General features: G+C 32.9%; 1 protein-coding gene across 4 annotated transcripts; it reads right to left on the bottom strand.

The window, feature by feature from the left end:
* Window positions 1-483: 483 nt before the first annotated feature.
* On the bottom strand, window positions 484-11,155 carry LOC110097640. Of its 4 annotated transcripts, none has more exons than XM_028695161.1 (9): window positions 11,017-11,155; window positions 10,882-10,935; window positions 10,706-10,775; window positions 10,423-10,480; window positions 10,249-10,310; window positions 9,341-9,576; window positions 9,059-9,125; window positions 8,833-8,961; window positions 484-823 (listed from the first exon to the last, which is right to left on the bottom strand). In XM_028695161.1, the coding sequence occupies exons 2-9, from the start codon at window positions 10,927-10,929 to the stop codon at window positions 633-635; spliced, it is 861 nt and encodes a 286-aa protein (XP_028550994.1). In that variant the 5' UTR covers window positions 10,930-10,935; window positions 11,017-11,155; the 3' UTR covers window positions 484-632. The 4 variants fall into 4 exon arrangements, with proteins under 4 accessions (XP_028550994.1, XP_028550995.1, XP_020679804.1 ...); XM_028695162.1 differs by having other exon boundaries at window positions 11,113-11,131; XM_020824145.2 differs by having other exon boundaries at window positions 10,882-11,098.
* Between the last annotated feature and the right edge of the window lie 634 nt (window positions 11,156-11,789).

Here is an 11,789-nt window from a genome sequence, read left to right as displayed (position 1 = left end):
AATATTTTTAAAATAATTTTATTTTATTTATTAAATATAAATATAATAATAATCACCTAATTTTTATTTAAATGTTAAACATTTCATATATATATTTTAAATTTTATCTAAGTTTTAAAAATTCAACCTAATTTTTAAAAATTTTAAAAATCCCACCTAAATTTAAAAATTCTCACCCATGACTGTCGAGCCAGCTCAAGCTCGTTTCAAGTTTATGAGCTCGAGTTCGAGGTCAACTGTCAAGCTCAATTCGAGCTCGCTTTCCATGAAACGAACCGAACTCGATAAGGGTCTAAACTCGACTCATTTCGTTTACACCCCTACACTAATATTAACGTAAAGTAAAAAAGCAACAAGCCCATCTTGACATATTTTACAACTTCATTTGAGAAGGATTTCATCCAACTTCTTAAAATAAATTTTTAATGTAAAAAAAATTATTTATTTTTTACTAGAAAGTGGTTTTAAGCAGTAAGAAAATCATTCGAAATGAAGCCTAAATCATGTTATCCAATGTATAAAATTTTACCATACATTTTTGTGCAACAAAGCAATCACTCACTGATCAATTACAAAGCATTAGGATTCTAGCATCTTTCCGGCCAACATTCATAATAATAATAATAATAAATTTAGCATTTATGGCCAACAACTCTAGATACTCTATCAAAGAAAACAGGACACATGGCCAAGCCGAAAACCATGTCATCTTTCATCCATTCGAGAGCCACATTCTCTATAGTTCCCAGTGAAGAAACTCGATAAAGCAACTTTTCGTCTCGTCCGTCGCTGTCTCTCATCAAGCTAAGAGTGAACTTAAAACCTGGAGGACCAGTTAACAGGAATTAAATAATGAACATACTAAAAAAGTTCAATATTGATCGCAGTGAGAACAAATTTAACAGCTTAACAATTTTCATTGCAGCTATGATTCGTATATGACAAACTATTTGATGAATAAGTTTGAACAGTCAATTGATCACAAAAAGGAAATGGCATACAGGTCAAAACTGAACTGTTAATGCTGGAAAATAAAACCACCGTAGCCGCTGCAGGGGATCTCATGGAAGTCGTGCACCATCACCACCACCTCTTAAAATTGTTTAGTATTATTCTCATATTTATGTTAATGACAAATATTTATAAAAACAGAAGATGACTAAAATAAATGAAGAAGCATACTGGGAGGCATTGTACTCCACATGATGAGGTAGCAGAAATAGCACTTTATTATGATAATGACTCAAATAAAGATCCTCTCAATGATGACAGTGCATGATTTACGAGTTAATGCCAACTATTTTATTTTTTTTAAGGAATTAAATGTGAATGGGTAGGGAATTGAGAAGGAAGGAATTTAAAGTTGAACTTGATATTATATGATATCTTTATGTAATTCCTATATTTTATATTGTTTTGCTCTTGTAATATTTAGAATTCAATTTTATTTCGTGAAATTTATCACTTGCCAATTATATCTCGTGTAATTTTTTGTTTTATATGTATGACAATTTGTTACTCTATAGTTCAATACAAAGTTAATATGTTATCCTTTAACATAGTATTTGGGTATTTATAAAAAAAAAAAAATACTTGTAACAATTATTTTCACTTTATGTATTTTTTTTAATTTTGAGGCTTATGTCTCAAAACGCCTTGAGCTTCAACGCCTCGTCTCATAAATAAAACCGACCTCAATATCCAATTGTGCAATGTTAAACCTTGATATCAAGTGCATTGTTTGTTCGGACAAATGCCAAAACAGTTAATTTCTTGCAAAAAAATAAATGAATGTTTTTTTATCTAAAATTTAAAACCTCATTCCTACAATATAGAAAAAAGAGAACCAAAAAAAGAGCAAGTAAATGAGTAATATGTATAGATGAGGCTAGTCATATTTAAAAGATTTTTTCGTTGAATTGTGAAAGCATTAGCATTAGCATTATTGATCAGATTGTAAATGGCAAACTATGCAAAGATAGTCCTCTGTTCAAAGATATATTGAACAAGCAAAATCATAATTACACCTACAATCTTGGTTTTGAATGAATCTAACCTGTTTAGATGGTTTGTTAAGTCTCAAAAAGATGACCTTAAGTTTTGTTCTATAGAAAATTATCACTCCATCAGTAGTAAAAACTAAATAAATTGATATACAACATCAAGAAAAATGGTCGTAGATTGCAGAGACAAAATTTGCAATATCAATAATCCGCATGCATATGGTGTTTTGCATGATTTGATCAAAAACTACAAAAAGGAACAAAATCCACATGTTAGGTCAATTCGCTTTAGAGAACCAATTCATCGGAGATTTAAATTAATGTAATATATGGGTTTCAGGAAAGGTTTCATGAAATGAAGAGTCACTATGAAAATGATGGTTATGCTTAACTAGTTAATGAAGAATTGAAAAAGTTTCATATGATTTTTATTATCATGAAAAAGGCATACGATTAAGCAAGCACCAATGAAATAATAACTAGTAGACTTCAAGCTAGTTGATTATAATATAGTCGAATTTTAAAAGTACAATGCAATTAGATAATATCTAAAGTTTAAGAAGGAAATGAGAAATGAGATAGACCTAAGATAACATAAAACGGGCTATTGAAGAAAAAACCTCTTTCAATTGTGTTTCTAATGAAGAAAATGTAATGAGTTTTTCCAAAAGTATGTTGATATAACCAGAGTTTCCATGGACCATAATTAAAAACATTGGGGCTTATTTAGGTTTTGAGATCAAGAATTTCTATTTGCGCGAGAACTTGTAGCTAATCCAACTTTCTACCGAAAGGCCACTTTCAACAAAGGAAATCGCATGGCTCTAGGTTTCAAAACAATCGCTACAGATTTATGGTGTTTTGAATATTCATTTCTTGATGTTATGCTAGATATATGGAGCATAACTATGGGAATAAATGGCAGATCCTACAGAGCTAAAATGTTTTCATTATCTTAAAGATAGTTCTAATTAGCTATTAATGATCCTTGTTAGACTTACCTCATTATTTGGACTTTCTCATGATCTTTAGTGATCTTCCTTATCTCTATTTAGCATGTATCTCAACTTTAAAGCTGTTATGTTGGCTGACTCTAACTCCTAAATGATATTAACTTGAATTTAGTTTCTGTCAATTACTTCTAATCCTTTTTATAAGTATTATTGCATATATCGCATGCAATCTAATTAATTATATTAATTATATGGGCATTATATATCTACTAATATTCAGACACACAAATGATTTTATAATTAATACTATTCATCATCATATTAATCCAATTTGATTAAATCTAGTGCATGCATTTTAGTTTAGTTAATGCGTAGTATAACATTATCATTGGCATGCTAATGTAATTTGAATAGATCTAATTGCATGCATTTATTTTTTGCAATCCTTTTTGCTTTCAATGACCACTTGATTTATTTTATAACATGTAAAAAATGTCTGGAACAACTAAAAAAGTATATTGATAGTCTTGCACAAAATTAATATTTTGAAAGATAAATCAAATAAACATGCTACACAAATGGACACTCTCGACTCCACTCCTACATTCCATGCATTCCATAAATCACATGACACGGTAATAAATACGACAACAACAACATCAAGGTCAAGAATTAAGACTTAGTCATGTCCATTTCTAGTTGATTGAAACTATTTCCTACCATTGTTGCTTCACTTCTTTATTTATTTATTTATTTTTTTTTGAAGAAATACAAATTGCATTAAAAGAAGAAAAACCTAATACAATCTATAAAGCAAAAGCAAACCCTTTAAAACTATCATAATGGATATGCGATCCACTAAATTTCATTTTAGATCCATTGGGGTGATGGAGATACCAAATATTAAAACAACCTAAAAGGTTGGTTAGTATTCCAGCTTTCCCAAAAGATGGAAAATGAAACCTAGTAAAAATCCCATATTGCATCATAATGGTTTTGGGAAGGTATAAGAAGCCTATAAGCAAAACAAGCAAATGATAACTAGTTTTAAAAAAAAATAAAAACAACTACTAAACCAGCTATCCAAAAATCAACCAGACCCCCATCAATCATAGGGTCCAACAAACTCCAATCAAAAGTAGAAATTGCTGTTGTTGCATCCACACAACCGACAACAGCCACCAAAAACGAAACAATCAATGACGGCAACGCAATAACACCATCTCCCTCCTCAATAGTCTAAGAGTCAGCCTCTTCACAAGCAAAGTCATACAAACTGAAAATCATCACCACAACCATCATACAGGCAAGAACAACACCAGTACTATTCCATTGTAAAACCATAACACTGACAACCACCTCAAGAAGCCAATAACCGACCTCATCATTGCTAAAGCCAACCGAACTAGTAATCATCACCACTCTCATCACAATGACAAGAGAAAAACCAAAAAACTTCAAATCCTTAAAGTCTTTAACCAATAAGACTTGATCTTCAAAGAACAACTGAAAAACAAGTGACCAAACAACCACCTCGTCATTACAAACATCAATCAACAACCTCCTCAACATAGTCGATCCACAGGCAGATCCTTTAAACGATCCAAACAATGTTGACGAAGCAATAACAACAGCTCCAACATCAATAGGCCAAGAGACGATTAAGCACAAGAATAGTTTCTCAAATCTCATGCCATCAGAAACGCCCCACAAAAGCTCCAAGTTTAGTAACCAAAACTTCCACTTAGCTACAAAACCTTGCTTAACGCAAACGTTCTCAAACTGATATCCCAAAATGAAATCCTTGGTCAATCCAAACAACGATAAGATAAAAGCAACAGGCAGCCAAAAAACTGCATAGACGACGACATTGGGAAATAAAACTGCACTTAACATAATATCCAATCCCTCGAAACTATATGAAGGATTAATTACACTTTCAGCTCCAATCTTTTGTTCCCTCTTGAACATATCTGAGTTGCTGGATAAAATAGCTTCAATTTCAACCAAGAAGCTAATATAAATTTCGCATAAATCCTTCCTGAAAAGCTGAAAATATCCAATAAAACCACTCAGATATCCACCAAAACCAACTAAGATAAAGAAAACCCGGATATGAAAAACCTTCCAGAAATCACGATGGTAAGGTGCGATCCTTACTAGGAGAATCACAAATCGCAACTGAACACAACTGATCAACAGAATCAAGCAATTCTCTTTTCCAAGCCTTATTGCAAGAAAACAATCAACCAAAAACCACTTCAAGAACTCCATTCTACACATATTCAGAAATGTAGAATCCACAAAAGGTTTACCACCAGAGAACCCTCCGTCGGCCACACCGGGCCGACGTACGAGCACCGCCAAAACGGCGGTCCGTTCAGATCTGCACCGATCGCTCAGATCACCCACTTCGCTCACTCCGATCAGATCGTTCGCTTCGATAGCTCCGTTCAGCTCCGCCTTGTCCTCTCTGCTCCGCTTTGCTAATCGAAAATTTGAGATGCCAAAGCTGCACCAAGGTGCTCCGTAGGCCTGAAACCACCGGATGCCAAAGAACCTCCAAAATTGCCAGGAATCGCTTCTCCGTCAAGATCGCCTTCTCCGCTCGCTTCTCCCAACTTCACCTCTTTATTCAAACAAGTCATTGGTCTAAACCTGAATTGTACAATGTCATGAACTCCTAAGATAACATTGTTAAATTTATATGATACAAGTAAATTTGCATGGGCCTTTGGTGCATATATTTAATGTACAAGAACAACAAACAACAACAACATCAAGCCTTTGTCCCACTACGTGGGGTCGGCCACATGAATCCTTCTTTGCCATTGTGTCCGGTTAAAAGTCAAATTCTCATTTAAATCTAATAAAGAAAGATCATTTCTAATATTTTCTAACCAAGTTTGTTTAGGTCTACCTCTACCTTTCTTAACATAAGTCAAATCTAATACCTCAACTTTTCTAACCGGGTCATCGAAAGGCCTCCGTTTAATGTGACCAAACCATCTAAGGCGACTCTTACTAATCTTATCTTCCACTGGAGCTACTCCAACCTTTTCACGAATATGCTCATTTTGTATCCTATCCTCATCTCTGCAACACTTAACTTAGTATTATGCTTCTCTTTTAATGGTGCATATATTTAATGTATTAAAGTAAAATTATGTTCTATTTATATGGCATTCATAATGCTTTTTTGCACTAGGATATTTTTCTCCGACAATATTTTTTAATACATCATTCATAACTTTTTTAATGTTTCACCCTATGTTTAAAATAATGTGCACCATACAATGCATAATGGCACCACAGAACCTCAACAGTAAGGTATAATTGGTATAGAAAAATATGCCTACATACTAGATCAACTTATTTTATTTAATTTGGTCTATCAATTAAGTGGAACAAAGGCTTGATGTTGTTGTTGGTCTACCACTTGTAATGTATTAAACACACAACACAACAACCATAAATAAGCCTCACTCACCCGAATCAACAACAATATCACCCACTAGAAAAATTTTTAGGTGAAATTTTGGTATCTTGCTCAAATAGGATGCTCTAGCACTTTATTAATTTTAATTTTTAATGATAGAAATATAAAGGACTGACAAATCTCATAGAAGTTTAGACTGAAATTATGTAATTTCAAAAGTAACAACAAAATCCAAGCAATTTAATAGCTATGACACTACTGTATTTTTCCTCTTAAGAACCATAAAAACTAAGAATAAAGGGCTGCCCAAATTTGGTTACTCTTATGATATATGCTAGCCCAACAATTGTCCATTAAATTATCACCATTAGACTTATTCCTATTATGTAGGGCCCACTTAAACTAATCCTTCGTAGTCAATACTATAAAAGTTGCAGTTGGTGTTAACTGTAGGCTGTATAAATCTTTATGCACACTATGTAGGCCTAATTTAGTAAATCATTTTAGCTGCTATGTTTTTAAGAAATGCAACATTTAACAAATATTATGTCTGTAAGAAACATGATAGAAAAAATCATTGAATTGTACGTGCACCTCCTTCATGGCCTCAAAAAACAGGAAACATAGAAGAAGATCTAGAAGAAGATCAGCTTGTCCTCTTAAAGGCTAGCAGTGACTTTTATACTAAACAACATAAAGCAACAACAAAATATTACTAAACAAAACTATGAATTAGTCTCCCTGACTCTGCGTATTTTCCTGCATATACTCTTCATATTAAATCAACTTGCTTTCTTTATAGGTGCAAGGTGTGCTCTTTGTTCCACATGCCCACAAACATTTCATGCCAATAATGAGAATAATTAATAATAAACAAAAAATATCCATTAGACTTACTCCTATTATCTAGGGACCTAATTCGCTAATCCTTCCTGCTCATTCATTATTTAAAATAATGTATTTGGAGTTAACTTTAGTGTAATAAAATCTTTATGCACAACATTCTGATTTAGTTTAGTAACTCCTTATCTGTTATGCTATTTTAAAAATGCAGCATTTAACAATTTTGAGGTTTACCAAATATGCAACGAAAAAGCACTATATTGAACATGAACCTCCTTCATTGCTTCACAACAACGGAAAACACATATAGATAAGTTTTTCCCTATCTCAAAGATAAGCAATCATTTTAGTTGTACCAAACAACATATGACAACATAGGACAACAAAATATTGCTAAAATAAATAAATTGTGATTTGTTCTTCCTGATTCTACCAAAATTTCCTTCATATACTTTTCATATTAAATATATGAAAAGTATATTAAGGAAAAATAGATTACATCAAGGATCAACCTTAAGCCCACATCTTTTTGCTTTAGTCATGTATGTTCTTACTAGAAATTTGCAAGAGGTTGTACTTGGTGTATGCTTTTTGCTGATGTTTTCTTCTTGTTCACAAGACTAGAGTGGGAGTTGAAGGTAAACTTGAATTAAGGAGCTCAACCTAAGAGTTTGAAGGTTTTCATTTTAGTAGATCTAAAATCGAATATATGGAGTGTAATTTTAGCAGTAATAGATCTAGTGGGGGATTATGATTTTGGGCGATCAAGTCATTGATAAGAGTATATGCTTTAGATATCTTGGGTTGATTGTTCAGAGTGACGGTGAAATAGATGCGGATATTATTAATAGAATTCAAGTTAGATGGTTGAAGTAGACGAATGCATCAGACTTATTGTGTGATAGAAAAGTTCCCCCTCAAACTTAAGGGAAAATTCTATAAATTTGTGGTGAAACCTGCAATGTTTTATGGTGTAGAATATAGGCCATTAAAAGAGAGCCATAACATTAAGTTAAATGTTACGTAGATGAGGATGCTCAAATGGATAAGTGACTTTACTCTTAGAAACAGGATACAAAACAAGCATACACAAAAGTTAGAGTAGCTCCTGTGGAAGATAAGGTTAGAGAGTCTCCTTACATGGCTTGGTCACATAAAACGATGGCATTCAATTAGGAGAGTAAATGTATTAGATTTGGCTTATGTCAAGAAAGGTAGAGGTAGACCTAAAAATACTTGGTTAGAAAAATATTAAAAATGACCTTTCTTTATTAGATTTAAATGAGAATTTGACTCTTAACAGAACAAAAATGGAGAAAAAAGATTGATGTAGTTGACCTCACGTAGTGGGATAAAAGCTTGATGTTGTTATTATTATTGTATACTTTTCATATTTAATCTATGTCACCTCGTTATGGGTGAATGGTGTGCTCTCTGTTCCACAGGCTTAAACATTTTTTAATGAAATAATGAAAATAATTAAAATAAACTATATAAATAAAAAATAACAATGCTATGCCATATATATATATAAAACATAGTATAAGCTTGGTAACATATATGAAGTTGAAAAATCACTACAATCAAATTTTACCACTCATTTGATGGATAACCGAAAAGCATGGTCCTTCAGTTTGGTATTCCACATAAATTTTCATGCCAACTAGGAGCTCCACAAGAGTATGAAATGCACAAGGGTTGTAACTTCTGTCAGTTCCAGTTCCTGAGTTATTACACAGGACATCAAAGAGACAAAAGATATAGAACAATAAAAAAAGTAAAAAGGAAAATGAAGGTTAAATTTACAATAGAAAGCATACCATAATTACTCTTGGTTCTTCTGCAACAGTCTGGCTGAAGAGATACAATCATAGGCTCATCATGAAACTAATAAAATGGGCAAAATAAACCTATCATAATCAGCCAGACTCTAATATAAAAGCCATGCAATCAACTAAGGCTTCGTTTGGGACGACTGTCTTATTGCTTCTTAAAACAACTTTCTAATACAAAAATTAAAATTTTTGTACTAGAAAGCTGTTTTAAGAAGCAGTTAGAAAGCTGTCCCAAACGAAGCATAACCCTAAAATTGTTCAGCTTACCACCAATCTATTCTCATTATCAATTTCATGCAGAGTGATAGCAGCATTTTCACTTTGAATTGAATTCTGTCCTGATGGTGTATCTAGATTGTTCTTCATTGGTAAGCATTCATTTGAGTCCTCTAATCTGATGCTGGATTTTCTGCAGGGAGATCTCAATGACGCACTTTCTAAATTATCAATCTTCTTTGCTAATGTTTTTTTAAGACTGTTTACTTCACTGGAGAGCTCATTTGCTGTTAAAACAGCACAATATTAAGGCTCAAATAAGTAATAAAACATTCTAATGACTATGAACTAGCCTTGTAGTTATATCACAATCAAATAAACTACATCAATATAGTACCCAAGCAGTAATCTTTAAATGTAAGATCACAGAAAATTTTAATATATGCCACATGTATTGACTTCAATAATCATAAAAACCAGTACATACATACATTAATTACATAGATAAATTATGTATCCAAAAAGCATCATAATCTTGTTGTGTATAATTTATTATGGAATTGGAGGGAATACATCTAATATCAAAATGAGGTTTATGGACTGAAGAAATGAAGTGAACGAGCTTGACAGATAAACCTTGAGATTCCCAGAACCATAGCGCCAACTTTAAATGGAAAATAAAAGGGGTCTAAACTATTTAGATACATTTAGAATGAAGCTATTATAAATCAAATAGCATAAGAATTTGCTTTGAACTCCTTTCATTCATTGGTAAACCTATATTATTCAATGATGCAAGGAACTAAATGTAGTAAACTTTGGCAAGTTTTCAGTATATAGAAGACTAATTTAGAATGAAGACTCCAAGCCATAGGGGAAATTATTAAATCCTGCCAATTCAAAAGATGAACATAAAACGAATAGGAACTAGACATTCAGTTAACAAAATTGTTACATACTTTTCTGTCTCTCTTTAAGCAGAAGCTCCTGGCTCTCTTGGTATTGCTTCTGCATGGAAACTCTGCAAACAGTCAACAGGTAACTTAGAATTTGCATGGTCTCTTATTTGATCTCTACGATAGCATGAAGTTTCTGGAAGATTTATCCACAATCACATCTATACTGATACTTACATCTTCACACGCAGTTTTTCATTTTCAGTTTTCAAATCTTCAATCAGCAGTTCAATAGCTGCAAGATAATTAACTATCAACCACTTAAAACTAAAATGACCCTCAAACTTAACTGAAGCTAACGAAAAAGAAAATAGAAAATGTTTACAACGACAAAATGAACTGTACAGATTTCACGCATATCATCAAGCATATTGCAAGCAAAAGAACGTGAGTCCAGCTTCCTCACTGCTTAATGCGAAATCAAGAAAATGGCGAGCTAAACTCTAGGAAACCACAATACCTGATTGATATTGCAACGTATCAGATATTCTTTTTTTATTACTGTCTTCAATTTCAGAGAACTTCCTCTTCTGCCGATCATAAGCCATGACAATATAAAACAAAATAGAAACATGAAGCAGATCATACTCCAGGACATAAAGATTGCTTTAGCTCACAGAAGCGATGGGAAAATACCTTGAGATTGATGTATTTTTCGTATAACTGGGAACTGAAGCGCTCCATTTACTCCTATAAAGTTGCGAACAAAATGAGCGTTATCGTACAAATAATGCCCTAGATCTATAAGAAGAGAAACCAAGAGCAGAATACCACGAATTGAGAGATGAAAAAGGGAAGCAGCAAGGAAGAAAATTGTGTGAATCGCAGACACGAAATTTGAATGCGCTTCAAATTCGGAAAACCCACCCAGCGAACAGGCAAATTATTGGGTGTGGAGACCGGAGGTCAGTTCGGTCTAGAATACAATAAGAATGATACACGTATAATATCAAAATAAATATCTTTATTTTATTTTATGTCACACAATTCTCCTTGGCCTATTGGTTGAGAGCTTAGGCTTCAAACTAAGAGGTTTAGGGTTCGAGTCTATGTGTATGCGTAGTGTGTGTGAGTTTGCCTTAAATGGCCTAAATGTCCCAAAACAAAAAATTTTATGTCTTTGTCAGCACGCATCAAATTATTTGTGAAAGATCCAAAGTGGAAATATTTAAAACCTAAGCTAGCTGTTCAAAATTGGAAAACAGGAAGAAATTGCTATTTTCGCTGAGATGGAATGCTCACACGACATGAATATTGAGCACAGATTTGAAAACTTTTAGGAATCGGAAGGTAGTTTTGCTGGATCAGCTGCTAGTTTGAACTTATCGATAAATTTCTATCTTATCCTAAGCTTTTGGAAAGGTTTCAAGCGATGTATAGAATTTGTTTGTGGTCTTATTAAAGTTGCTCCGAATTAAATGCACGTTTCAAAGAGTTCCTTTGCTTTGCTTTGCTTTGTATTGTGTTATACTAATATTGCTTGCTTTCGCTTTGTATTGTGTTATACTGGCATTGCTTGCTTTACTTTGTATTGTGTTATACTA

The sequence above is a fragment of the Dendrobium catenatum genome, unplaced genomic scaffold (assembly GCF_001605985.2).
Source record: "Dendrobium catenatum unplaced genomic scaffold, ASM160598v2 fragScaff_scaffold_621, whole genome shotgun sequence".
In the NCBI taxonomy this organism is placed as follows: Eukaryota; Viridiplantae; Streptophyta; class Magnoliopsida; order Asparagales; family Orchidaceae; genus Dendrobium; species Dendrobium catenatum.
Note: the sequence above shows the minus strand (reverse complement) of the source record. Positions and strands in the feature narration are given on the sequence as shown.